At 35.3% G+C, this 14,328-nt stretch overlaps 1 protein-coding gene across 1 annotated transcript; it reads right to left on the bottom strand.

Moving 5' to 3' along the window:
* Positions 1–111: 111 nt before the first annotated feature.
* On the bottom strand, positions 112–3,855 carry LOC148765606 (fe(II)/2-oxoglutarate-dependent dioxygenase 4-like). Its single transcript, XM_088811902.1, has 4 exons — positions 3,505–3,855; positions 2,852–3,093; positions 1,811–2,132; positions 112–606 (listed from the first exon to the last, which is right to left on the bottom strand). The coding sequence occupies exons 1-4, from the start codon at positions 3,784–3,786 to the stop codon at positions 361–363; spliced, it is 1,092 nt and encodes a 363-aa protein (XP_088668028.1). The 5' UTR covers positions 3,787–3,855; the 3' UTR covers positions 112–360.
* Between the last annotated feature and the right edge of the window lie 10,473 nt (positions 3,856–14,328).

Raw genomic sequence — 14,328 nt, 5'->3', positions numbered from 1 at the left:
CGCCCTAGATGAAAAGAAAGTTAAACATTAATCATAAGAGAACTCAAAATCCTAAAAAATACTTTGACTTTTAATTTGAAATTAATAGACATTGAATTGCCAAAATTAAAGTTGGTTTCGAACTCAAACTCGACAGCCCCGAAAAAGTCAATCCATAACATCAAATTTGGAGAATTTTTCAAATCTTTCCATCTATATATGTTTTAAATTATTTTAATAAAATACTCAATTTAATTTTTCATTATTCGCAATAGTACTCACTTTTCAATAGTTCTCTTTACTAATGTAAACATTTATTCGAAAAACATTTAAAAAAAAAACAAAGAAAGAAAGAAAGGAAAAAGTCACCAAATATAGTACTTATTTGGTAGCAACGGCCTGAAGTGCACTTTTACCCCGAATAGTACTACTCTGCTGCAGCTCTATATAGTCCTTGTACGTAATCGGCCGATAGTGGGCCTCGTCGTTTTGGTCAACGAGTTGACTTGCCGGCCCGATAGTGCTCGATAATGCAGGCCCATGTCCAACGGCTATTGAAATTCTTGTCCGTTGGGCGTCCACCGTTGCTCGATGCTCGACACTCTTGTACTTTCCGTTGCTTAGTATCTACGTACATTCGTACATCCATAGTTAGTGTGGAAATGTATGTATGAGAGTAATTTTCTTTATGCAAAATCGAAAAAATTGGGTACAAACTGATAGAGAGATCTTGTAAATGCTACAAAGTTTAATCCTCAGCTAACCAATTGTTTAGTTAGTAAAATGTTTCGTTAGTTAAATTGAATCTTTTATTCCAATCTATTAAATTCTAATATTGTATGTGATTTCTATAAATTTCAATAAAATTAAGATGTAGTTTTAAAGATAAAATAACATATTTTTTGCTTAGTTAAAATCTATAAAATTAATCTTCGTGCGGAGGAATACTACTAATTTAATGAAATAGTAATATTTAATTGCCGATTTTTTTTTCGTAACAGGTTTAAGTAGGTAGGAATTTTGTCAACCAAAAACCCTACTGACCCCATACCTATTATTTAGTCAAATAACTTAAAAACGATAACTGAACGAGACCTAAATGTACTAGTATTAAATGGTTTGGACAATCGTTCAATCCTAACCATATATACCAATATCTAACTCACGGAATGCCATTAGTATTGCTAACAATCCTTAAATTCGAAACTGAATGATTTGAGGAAGGATTTTAAATGACTCTAGCCAAATAGGAAGGACTTTTTTGTTTTAAATCCAACTACGATCTAGGAAAAAAAAAATATTTAAATCAATTTCTTGTTTAATTTCCTCCAAGTATGTGAGTAAATTCCACATATAATTAAAAATATGGATGTGATAAATGTCATTTAAGATTTAATAATACCGTCTGACTTCAAACAAGATTTTGATCATTTTTTACTTCAAATTTTGTAAACCTCGAAACATAGAATTTGTAGTTTTTTGAGTTAGCATTCTAATCCAACTTAAATCACCAAAATTGGATGTCGGACGAGAAAGATATACATTAATCAATGAACACTGCCAGCAATTTTGATTTATTGAGTTATCTAATAAAATTCAAACTGTGACTCATTCATGCATAACTTTGTCATGCTACATCTAATCTAGTTGATTTAAGTTGGATTAGAAAGTTAACCCAAATGAATACAGTTTCCATGTCTTGAATCTTTGCAAATATCAAAATTGAAATATGCCAAAAATCAGGTTCGACGTCAAAACAGTATTAGAACATTGAAATGACATTTAACATTTCGGTTAAAACAGTTAGAAGTAGGATGAAAAAAATACTAACCTCCAAACAATCTCCAACATTGACAAGGAACGTGCCAGGCACGTGATGAACAGAAACCCAATCTTGATTGTGTTTGATTTGCAAACCATTGACACCATTTTGCATCAAAATAGTGAGTGCACCATGATCCGAGTGTGCAGCCAATCCCAATGTCTTTTCTGGCTGAGGGCATTTTGGGTAATAATTTGCTACAAGAATTTGTAACCCCTCACCAAATGAATCTTCCAAGTAGTTTTGGTCAAGTCCTAAACCTTCTGAAATTGCACCTCCTATTCTCATTGCTAAATTCCATATCTCCTCCAAATATTCCTTTGCCACATTTCTTCACACAATATAATTAAAATTATTTATTGTTATTAGTGTTTTTAGATAAAAAAAAATTTGATTTAAGCCTTTATAAATTTAACTAGACATGCTGGATATTGAACCAGTGGCGGAGCCAGAAATCGATCCGTAAGAGGGTGGACTATATATTGTGGATAGGAGTGTAAATAATACAGATCGGATCGGAATTAGCCATTTCGAATTTAGTTCCAATTTTGTTCGAAAAAAATTTGAAATTGGAATTTCGGAAACTGGAACGAAATTTTTTTGTCCAAAAATCGAAAAAATTCGGATCTAAATCAGCGAAATTCTTAATATTTTTTATTTTTGGTCACCTTGAATGTAAATATATACACAATAATATTGGTACATTAATTGTAATATTTGAAGGAAAAAAATCGGAATTTTTGGAATTATTTTCGAAACTGTAATCGGATCGGAAATCGGAATCTCATATATATTTTAATTCCGACCCAAATAATTTCAAAAAAATCGGAAGTCGAAACTTCGGAATTCGGATTGAAAACTATTATTCCAATATTGGAATCGGCAAAAATTGAAAATTCCCTTACAGTGTCAAATATACATACTGAAAGAGGGTTTTTTTTTCCCTTAAATTTGGTCTCACCTCGGGGTGACCGTAATTTGCCCAAAAATATATATACCAATTTATAAAAGATGATGAAAAATAAATAAGTATAAAAAATAAGTAGTGACCTGTAATTAGGGGTATTAAGCGGCCAAAGGTGTAAGGTATTCTGATGACCATAGTGTCTGAAATAATCTCTCCAATGAAGACTGTGTTTTTTGGAAGTATTCAAACTCGTTCCATATCTAACTGGACTCATCACATCTTCTGACCCATATTTCATTTTCTCATCCCAACTCAGTTCAAAGAATTCGTCTGCAACTTTCACCATTTCTTCCATCACACTCATCTTAATCCCATGATTAACAATCTAACATGCATCAAATATTAATTAATTACTTAATTAAAAAAAACAATGAATACAGAGCTAGCGCAGAACCCCTTGTTATTTCTAATTGTCAAAAAACCCCTTGTAATAAAAAAAAAATAGCAAGAAGCCCCTTATGTTATGTTTTTCAAAGCACAGCGATCCTTTTTAGAAATTCATTGTTGAGTTATGTTGAATGACCAAATTACCCTCACAAAAGAAATATTGAAAAAAGAACATAAGAGGAAAAAAAAAAGAATTTCAGAGGGTTTTCTTGACTTTCAATTAAAGAGTTTTGATTTTTTTTTTATAACAAGGATTTTTTTAGCAATTAGAGATTACGTTGGGGTAGTTTTTGCAAAAAAACAAAACCCAATTAAAGAGTATATATATATACTCAAGAAAACTACTAACCCGAAAGAAACCCCAGGATTCGCAGGCGGAGCTGATGGCTTTGACGGCGGAAACTCGACTTTCGGGATGTCCGTTATTCAGCCCATGCAGATCGATTACGGGAACATCGGCGATGGCGGCAGATAAGGGGCTTTTTGGTAATTTCAGAATGTACTGAGATAGGAGTTTGTTCATATGGGGTGAAGTGTCAACTAGATGCTTAACACCTTTCTTGTAATCAAATATTATTGCATTACTATTATTATCATCGTTTTCGGTTTGGTCGTTGGGATTTTCTGCCATGGTTGAGTGAGTAGAGATTATTCAGAGAGAAAAAAGTGTGAGTGAGTAGAGATTATTCGAGTGCAAATTATCGCCAACCCTTTGAGTAATGTTAAATTATAAAAGAAAAAAAAAATCACTGATGTTTGAATAATTACAATTACTTCTCAACTGCGTATTATTTTACACTGAAAGAATTTATGGTCCCGAATTCGTTTAATACAGAGGTGTTATAGTAAGTGTTATGACACTTGAACAAACATGCAGCGGAAATATAAAGATAAAAAGACAATACTCAGAATTAAAAATGTTCACAAGTAAAGACTTGTGAACTTGCCCTTTACAGGACGGAAAAATATATTAAAATCAGTATTCCAAGAATACAAACAGAAGAGGTGCGAAAACTTCTTCCTTATGAATGAATCTTTTTCAAGATCATTCTTACAATCAAATCTAGATACTAAAAGAAAAATATTAAAAATTCTAGATTTCAAAGAATGTACTCATACGGAGTACGTAAAGAACTTATGAATGAATCACTATCTTGATCATTCTTACAACCAAGTCTAGAAACATATATACTAAACAATCTAGACTACAAAGAATGTACTTATGAGAAGTACGTAAATAATGTACTCATGAGGAGTACGTAAAGAATGTACTCATGAGGAGTACAAACGACCGATTCTAAAACCACTCTAAAACAATCACGTATTCTCTTCAGCTCTCGGTTTTTATTTCGTAGAATCGATTAAAAATCATTGAGTATTGAAATCGGTATTTATAGACATTTCAAGCTTCCACTCCTCAGCCCATGATCTGCAAGAAAACCAACCACAAGAGCACTCAAGAAAATGGGTTAGTGGGTTAGTTAGGAAGTTAGAATAAAATCCACAATTAAATCCACTAAGCACTACTTAGCCCACTAAGCACTATACTTAACCCACTAAGCACTATACTTAACCCACTAAGCACTACTTATTCCATAACTAAAATTTAGTTTAAAAAATAAGAAAGTTAAAAACACAATGTGGAAATAATCCACGTGTTTCAAACTCCCCCTTTTTAACTTTCTGATCAAAACTAAATTTTAGCTTAACTCCCCCTGAGTCATTGCTTGAACTCCCCCTGAATATGATAACCAATATAGCAAATAACAATAATAGTGCAATCCTAGCATAAAAGATCAGAGGGAACATAACAAACTGAACAAAAACAAATATTGTTCATAAAAATAACTTTAGAGCAGAATATCCAAAGTGTCCTCAGTATCAGCTGCTGCTGCTTTCCTCTGCTCCTTCAGCTTCACCCTCATTCTTTTCTTCTTCTTCATTAACTCCATGTTCTCTGCCTCTGGCATCCAAATGATGAGAAGTCTCTGCTTCAACTTCATGACTAGCTTTTTCTCCCCCTTTTTGATCAGAAAGAGTTTTTCAGAGCATTTCCACCATGGACTGGTGATAGGTAATCTGAGCTAGAGAGTGAGTAAGCTGTTGTAACAAGAGATCTCTAGGAACAGAAACAAGATTGTCAGGGATGTTGTCAACATGAGGAGCAACACCTTCAGTACCAAGATTATTTTGACCTGATTCAGTTGAGAGAAAATTATCTCCACTCCAGGGAAGATCTTGGACATGAGGAGCTTTGAGAAAATTTTGAAAAACAATTATCATGCCAAGTGTGAGAAAACAGAATGGAGTAGATGAGAGAAGGATTTAAAACGATTGCCAAAAAAAATCTTACAAACCTCAGTAAAATCACCATAATTATCCTCATCAATCACAGTAGGAGTTTGTAAATGAGAGTTGATACTTTTGGGAGAAAAGGGAGAAAATGAAATTTCGCACAAAAACTTTGCCAAAGTTTGGAGAATTTTTCTTTAAAAAAGAGGTTTGTAAATTGGCATAAGGACAGACAATCTCAACTAGACTAAGGATTTTTCTTTGATCAAGAAAATTAGTAATCCTATGTCTATCAAACTCATCCTTGGAAATTTTCTTCTCCTCAATGAATTGGCAATTCATGATTTGAGGACTCAAAATTGAATCAGATTCAAAATAAAAGGTTGTACTGAAGGCATTGTTTACCTCAAAAGGAGTTGATAGATCCTTCCCATCCAAGTTTAGCTCTTCTTCCTCAGAGGATTCCTCTTCTTCAGAGTCTTCAAGTTCATCCGGGATGTATGCTGGCTCAGGTGATGCAATACGTGGGACAACATCTTCCTACATCTGAGAGGAGTCCTCAGATGAGTCACTGTCTGACTCTGAGGATGGCAATTTTTTTCGAAAAGTGGCAAGGGGAACTTCCCAGCTGTCATCACTTTTCTCTGGTTCATCAGCCTGAGAAGGTGCTGCATCTACTTGAACTGCTGCTTCTGCAAGAGTTTCCAGAGGATCTGCATATGGTGCTGAGGGTGTTTCTTCAGTGGTAGTGAAATCCTGAGCATCAACAGAGGGAATGTCAACATGCTCGGTAGAGGACATCCCTGAAAAATCAGGCATTTCTTCATCCTGGTAGGGAGCAGCATCCTCAGCAGCACTCTGAGAAACATTGGCTGAATCAGAGGGTGCAGTAGCATCTTCTGGAACATGTGCAGCAACATCTTCGGAAACAGGATGTTGAGAGGGAGTTGCTGCCATGTTGGACTGAAATGTCTCCCCCTGAGTTGATGCTAGTGGAGGTGAGTCTTTGGAAGATGACTCAGTGGAGCTTGAGGAGAGAGCTTGGGCTTGGTTCTGCAAAAGTAGGATCTCCTTCTTCATCATCAGTTTCTTCATCAACCAAATGAAGGCCTCTTGGTGGGTTTGGCCTAACTGGAGTGCGACCGACTCTGCTGCCTCTTCTTCTACCTCTGCCGCCTCTGCTGGGAGAATGTCTTCCCCTTCGGCGTTGTATTGTAATCCAGTAGCATTCAGATCTGGGAAGGGATTCATGCGCTTGGACCGGCGAGTTGTAAACCTTCCTGCATTGGAAGAGAGACCCACGTTCTGGAAGTTGTCTGGGTCAATCGGATTCAGCTCGTCTCCGGGCTCAATGAAGCTGATCGGCATAGCTTCAAGATTGACAGGATGAACGATGATGGCCAGACTTGGGTCTGCTGGTTCAGGTGCTGCAGCATCGTTGTGGACATCACCAACGGCGGCTGGAAGAGGATTTCTAGGAGGAGATGCCATGATACAGTAGATAAAAATTGCTTCTTATGCTTTTGATTTTTGAGTGTGAATTTTCGAAAAAGAAGCACGAAATTTATAAGCCCTAATTTGCAGAAAAAATTGAAGTGGAGAAGGTGAAGAAGTGGTGTGCGTTTTTCTTGGAGAAAGTGTGATTAAGGAGAATAAAGGTTTATGTGGCAATTTAAAACAAAACGTGACACATGGCACAATAAGGAGTGGACTTAGTGGGAAATAAAAGACTAACCCATGTACCCCATGACCCATATAAATAGTGATAATTCAAAAATAAATAAAATAAATATAGTAGTACTCATGAAATATTCACAAAAAATAGAAAAACACATTTATTAATGATTAATAGTGAGAGAAAAATTTGCTGACAGGCATAGATATTATTATATATGTATATATATATATATATATATATATATATATATATATATATATATATATATATATATATATATATATATATATATATATATATATATATGTTTTTATTTATATAATTTTTTTTTTTTTTTTTTTTTTTTTTAAATATATATATATATATAAACTCTTATTTTCAAGTCAAACAATTCACATGGAACATGATCAAGTGTTCAGTTTGAAGGTTCCTCAGTTACTAAGATATGACTATCAAAATAGAGGAGTTTGACTTATGTGAGTGTAATTATTTGGCTAAATGTTTACATGAAGCATGATCACGTTTCAAGGTGAAAGACTTCCAGTTACTGATTTAGAAAATAATACATCACAGTGAAGTCATTATTTAATGAAGCTAATGCTTCAGTAAATTGTGTTGCAGCTTAAGATATTTGATGAGGTGCTGCAACACATTTCAGGACATGTTTATTGAGTACACATCCCGAGAGATTTTCTGAGTTTAGAAAACCTCTCATAATCTAATGCCTTTGTAAAGATGTCAGCCATCTGATCTTCTGTAGGAATGTACTTTAAGCACAGTATATTTTTCTCAACTATATCACGAATAAAATGATGTTTAATATCTATGTGTTTAGTTCGTGAGTGTTGAACAGAATTTTTTGAAATATCAATAACACTTGAATTATCACAATATATGGTCAGGGTGTCACTGGTTAACCCATAATCCCCCAACATTTGTTTCATCCAAATTAGTTGACCACAACATCCTCCAGCAGCTACATATTTTGATTCAGCTGTTGAAAGTGATACACAATTTTGTTTTCTACTAAACCAAGAAACCAAATTATTCCCCAAAAAGAAACATGCACCTGATGTGCTTTTTCTGTCACTAATATCCCCAGCCCAATCAGAATCACTAAAACCTATCAAGTTTGTGTTTGTGTCTTTGAAAAACTGAATCCCTAAATCTACTGTACCTGCAACATACCTAATAATCCTCTTCACAGCTTTAAGATGAGTGACTTTGGGATTAGCTTGATACCTGGCACACACACAAACACTAAACATAATGTCAGGCCTGCTTGCTGTTAGATACAGAAGGCTTCCAATCATGCTTCTGTATAGAGTGCTGTCAACATCTTCTGCAACATCATCCTTGGACAGTTTTTGGCTAGAACCCATTGGAGTTTTCATGTGCTTGGCTGACTCCAACTCAAATCTTTTGACCAGATTGAGAGCATACTTCTTTTGATTTACAAAAATTCCTTCACCTGACTGTTTGATTTGGAGTCCTAGGAAGTAATTCAACTCCCCTACCATGCTCATTTCAAAAGTGTGAGACATAGAATCTACAAAAGACTGTAAAAGGTTAGCACAAGTAGAGCCAAAAACAATATCATCAACATATATCTGTACAATAATGATATGGTTATTTGTTCTTCTAACAAATAGAGTTCTGTCTGCTTTTCCTCTAGAAAATTGTATTTCAAGTAAGAAGTCAGTGAGTCTTTGATACCAAGTTCTAGGAGCTTGTTTAAGACCATACAAAACCTTCTTAAGCTTGAACACATGATCAGGTTTGGCAGAATCTTCAAAACCCTTGGGCTGCTCTACATATGCTTCTTCATTTAAAAAACCATTTAGAAATGCACTTTTGATATCCATCTGATACAATTTGATTTTAAGAAAACATGCTATAGCAAGAAGTAACCTAATAGATTCAATTCTAGCTACTGGAGCAAAGGTTTCATCAAAATCTATACCTTCAATTTGAGTATAACCTTGTGCTACTAACCTAGCCTTATTTCTAACAATTGTACCTTTTTCATCAGTTTTGTTTTTGAAGATCCACTTAGTTCCTATTACATTTACATGACTTGGTCTGGGAACTAAGTACCAAACATCATTCCTGATGAACTGATTCAGTTCTTCATGCATTGCATTGATCCAGAATTCATCCTTCAGAGCTTCTGCAATATTCCTTGGTTCTACTGAAGATACAAAACAAGTAGTTCCAGTTAGTGCACATTCAGAAGATAAATTTGCATATCTTACCATATCTCTGTAATTCACTCTCTCTTTTCTTCTGGTCCTTATTCCATCAAAGATATCTCCCACAACTTGAGTAGAGGGTTGATTTTTCTGGATTCTACTTGATGGTTCCTTTCTGCAGACATCATGAATTAGCTGCACTTCAGCTTCTGTGCTCTCTGTAGGCTGTATTGAGTCAGGTGTGGTAACACTTGGTTCAACACCCTCTTTTCTTGAGACTGGACTGTCTATATCTGGAGCATCTGTGGCAGTAGTGTCTCCTCTGGTTGTTTCACCTTCAGCAATCAGGTAATCAACTTCATCTTCAGCTGTTTTACTGCGGAGATCAGCAAAATCATCAAATACCACATTTACAGATTCAATAATGGTTCGAGTTCTTAAGTTATATACTCTATAAGCATGACTGTTATTAGAGTATCCCATAAATAAACTCAAATCACTCTTGGAATCAAATTTAGCTAGATGATCTCTATCATTGAGGACATAGCAAACACATCCAAACACATGCATGTATTCTAGATCAGATTTTTCTCTTAAAAAATACACCAAAGTATATCTCGAAAAATCATCAATACACACAAATACATATTTTTTACCACCTAGGCTTTCTACCTCTATAGGACCCATAAGATCCATATGTACAAGTTCAAAACAAATGGTGGTACCAACGGGTTGTAACACTTTGTGTGGTACTCTAGTTTGCTTTCCCTTCTGGCACATTCCACATATAGGAATGTCCTTGATCTTGAGATCAGGAATTCCCCTTATGGCATTGTACTTGTTGAGCAGCTTCAGATTTTTGAAGTTTGTGTGCTCTAATTTCTGGTGCCATAGCTCTACTTCACTTACTCTTGAGCTCTTGCAAGATATGGTGTCACCAGTTTGATAGCAATTATCCATTGATCTGGAACCTGTCAGTACACAATGATTTTGATTATAAAACACATAACAACAGTATTTATCAAACTCTACACGTAGATCATCATCACACAATTGACTGATACTGATGAGGTTTGACCCCAATCCTTCAACATGTAGGACATTTGAAAGTTTTGGGAGTCCCTCAATACTGAGTGTTCCACGTCCAACCACTTTGTCTTTAGCTCCTCCTCCATAGGTTACACGTCCTCCATTAAGTGTGTGGTAGTTTGATAGAAATTCCTTTGTTCCAGTCATGTGCCTAGAGCATCCACTATCAAAGTACCATGAACCTGAAATGTTAGCATTTAAAGAAGTGTATACTGCTTTGTACATAAGTTTACCTTTGGGAGTCCATATTCTACACTCCTTTTTGGTAAATTCTACCTTTTTCTTGGAGGTGTTCCCTGGAGTGCTGTGACTCAACCTATACAACATTTTGTCACTACTTAGTTTCTCACACAATGGACGGGTATGTCTTGGTGAGAAACAGTCATGACAAATGTATCCCCTTATTCTGGACTCTGAAGTGGTGACTGTGGAATTTCTGCATTCTTTTCCATTTGAACCCTTCTCTTTTACAAAGACAATCTCCTTCTTCTTTACTAGCTTGTGTTTCTTCACTTGTTTCTTGAACCCTAGACCTTCCTTTTTGTTGTACTTTTCCAGTGACACAATCTCTTCGAGTTTAGTTGTGTCGGTATTCATCCTCTTAATTGCTAGAGTTGCTTCCTTGAGTTCATCTTTCACCTTTGCCAGTTCAAGACCCTTCTTGGTGATACCAACCTCCAAATGTGTGATTGTTTCTTTAAGGGAAGAATTTTCCTTGTTGGCTGCATCTAGAGCTTGAGTCTTCTTCTCCAAGTTGCTGATCAGCTTCTTACACATTTCTTCCTCATCACTAACTGCTTCATTACTGGATTCTGCTGCATTCAAAGAAATAGAGTTTAAACATGTATAATGATCAGTATTAAACTCTGAAATTTCAGTTACTGAAAGTGTTTCAGAAAGTGTTGCAGCATCCAGAGGAACTCCTTGTGATTCTGTTTCAGAGGCACTTCCAGTGAGATATCTGACAGAAAGAGCTTGTTTAGAGGATTGTTGTTCCTCTGTCTGTTCAGGTTGTTCTTCCTCCTCATCACTGACAGCACAAATCAGAATCATTCCTCTTTTTCTCAAGGTATTTGCACATTCATTAGCATAATGTCCAAATCCTGAACATGCCCTGCATTTAATATGATCCAAGTTAGGTGGTTCAGAATTTGAACGAATAAAAGAAGAATTTTTTGAAGTGTTTTGAGAAGATGTTTGAGGAAATGTTCTCTGTGGAATGGATATGTTCCGGGGCTGAGTTTGTCGATTTTGTGGAGAGCCTTCTGGAAATAACTGTCTGGGCTTGATTCCACTTCGTCTGTACGCCCTATTGAATTTCTGAATCTGAAATGCCACATTGTTGAGACATTCTTCTGCATCATCATCATATTCCGGAGCAACATCTTCATTCTCTAATTCTGCCTGGAGTGCATTTGAGATAGCCCTTCCTTTCTCATTTCTTTGATCTTCAAAGTTCATCTCTCTAGACTTTAGACTACCAATTAATTCATCCAGCCGTAGAGATGATGTATCTTTAGCCTCATCAATAGCAGTAACCGTCATGCTGAACCTTTCTGGAAGAGTTCTCAATACCTTATTCACCAGTGTCTCGTTGCTCAAGGGACCACCTAAGGATTGAAATTCATTAGCTAAATCAATCAATTTCTCATTGTACTGAGAAATTGTTTCAGTTTCCTCCATTCTCAGTCTCTCAAATTTGGAAGAGAGTAATCTGAGCTTGGTTCTTCTGACGCTATCTGATCCCTCACAATGTAGCTGAAGAACTTCCCAAGCATCCTTCGCAGAAGTGCACACTGAGATCAATTTAAACATTGTTAAATCTACTGAATTAAAAATTGTATTTAACGCCTTTGAGTTTTGGTTAGCATTTGATAAATCGTCTGGTGTCCACCGTAATTCTGGTGTTGGAAACACATCCCCATCCGCATCTGTGATAGTTGGTGGCTTCCATCCAGTGAGAATAGATCTCCAGGCTCTCTCATCAATAGCTTTGATGTATGCCCTCATCTTGACTTTCCAGTAGGTGTAGTTGGTGCCGTCGAGTACAGGAGGTCGCATAGAAGCAGTCATCTGAGTATCCATCACGAATTCGTTTCTGAAAAAGAAAATAGGAACAAACACTTAGTATACGTCAAGTGTTGGCTCTTGATGCCAATTGAAAGAATTTATGGTCCCGAATTCGTTTAATACAGAGGTGTTATAGTAAGTGTTATGACACTTGAACAAACATGCAGCGGAAATATAAAGATAAAAAGACAATACTCAGAATTAAAAATGTTCACAAGTAAAGACTTGTGAACTTGCCCTTTACAGGACGGAAAAATATATTAAAATCAGTATTCCAAGAATACAAACAGAAGAGGTGCGAAAACTTCTTCCTTATGAATGAATCTTTTTCAAGATCATTCTTACAATCAAATCTAGATACTAAAAGAAAAATATTAAAAATTCTAGATTTCAAAGAATGTACTCATACGGAGTACGTAAAGAACTTATGAATGAATCACTATCTTGATCATTCTTACAACCAAGTCTAGAAACATATATACTAAACAATCTAGACTACAAAGAATGTACTTATGAGAAGTACGTAAATAATGTACTCATGAGGAGTACGTAAAGAATGTACTCATGACGAGTACAAACGACCGATTCTAAAACCACTCTAAAACAATCACGTATTCTCTTCAGCTCTCGGTTTTTATTTCGTAGAATCGATTAAAAATCATTGAGTATTGAAATCGGTATTTATAGACATTTCAAGCTTCCACTCCTCAGCCCATGATCTGCAAGAAAACCAACCACAAGAGCACTCAAGAAAATGGGTTAGTGGGTTAGTTAGGAAGTTAGAATAAAATCCACAATTAAATCCACTAAGCACTACTTAGCCCACTAAGCACTATACTTAACCCACTAAGCACTATACTTAACCCACTAAGCACTACTTATTCCATAACTAAAATTTAGTTTAAAAAATAAGAAAGTTAAAAACACAATGTGGAAATAATCCACGTGTTTCGTACACGTCCACTCTTACAGTATCAAATTTACGTACCGAATGATGAGTTTTTTAATAAGACAATGTATAGTAATTGAAGGGGTGGTTGTATTAATCCAAATAAGATGGATTTTTTTTCTTCTTCGTAATTTGACCTTATCTCAGTAGATAAATCGTAATTTAACTCAGGGTATTTTAGAACTACTTTAGTTGGATCGTTGAATTTGTGGTGCTTAAAGTGCTAAAAACAAACCAAAAAGATATTGAACTTTTAAAATTAGGCATTGTTCAAAACTCGAGGAAGAACAACGTAATTCCCTAGACCCGAGTATATATGTTGCCCCTCGAAAAATAAAATAAAATAAATAAATCAATTTTAATATTGTTCTTTTTGAATAACAAAAGGGCTACATATATTAGAAAACTCTAACATGGGGAATTAACAATGTTAAACTGCACATGATGAAGCAATTTTATAATACAGCGATCACATGTTTAAGGGGAGGGAATCACGGTTGAATGTTTGTCTTCACCTTCAATACCACCTTCTCCTTTGTATCTTATACTTTGGTTTCTTTGTTTTTGCATATTCTTATATATAATATGTATATATCCCTCTCACATATAAATAATATATGAAATATGGAAAATTAATTTTTGTACTTCGAATAATTACTATAAATTCATCTGAAGAACGAATAGTTTTTGATTAATCCACCGGAAAATAGGGCAAACTCTTTAAATAATAAACAAGATTCTATTGAAATTAGGGGTGGTCTTTCTCTACCAAAAATATTCTACTGGCCGAGTGCCCTACTGAATCTCTACATAAATTTCAATACCGAACGAACATGGCTCATTGTCCTACCGTACTGAATTATTTTACTAGGGTAATGGTAATAGATCTCGTTACTGCGGTAT

Source organism: Erythranthe guttata, chromosome 13 (genome assembly GCF_056151865.1).
Source record: "Erythranthe guttata isolate IM_541 chromosome 13, IM_541, whole genome shotgun sequence".
Taxonomy (NCBI): domain Eukaryota; kingdom Viridiplantae; phylum Streptophyta; class Magnoliopsida; order Lamiales; family Phrymaceae; genus Erythranthe; species Erythranthe guttata.
The sequence above is the reverse complement of the archived record's forward strand: the minus strand, read 5'-3'. Positions and strand labels throughout refer to the sequence as shown.

Excerpts from the sequence above, each read along its gene's own strand:
- LOC148765606 (XM_088811902.1), bottom strand. The coding sequence starts at position 3,786 with ATGGCAGAAAATCCCAACGACCAAACCGAAAACGATGATAATAATAGT. Across the intron at positions 3,094-3,504 it reads AATCCTGGGGTTTCTTTCGG|ATTGTTAATCATGGGATTAA; the intron begins GTTAGTAGTTTT and ends GATGCATGTTAG. Across the intron at positions 2,133-2,851 it reads CTTAATACCCCTAATTACAG|AAATGTGGCAAAGGAATATT; the intron begins GTCACTACTTAT and ends TATTGTGTGAAG.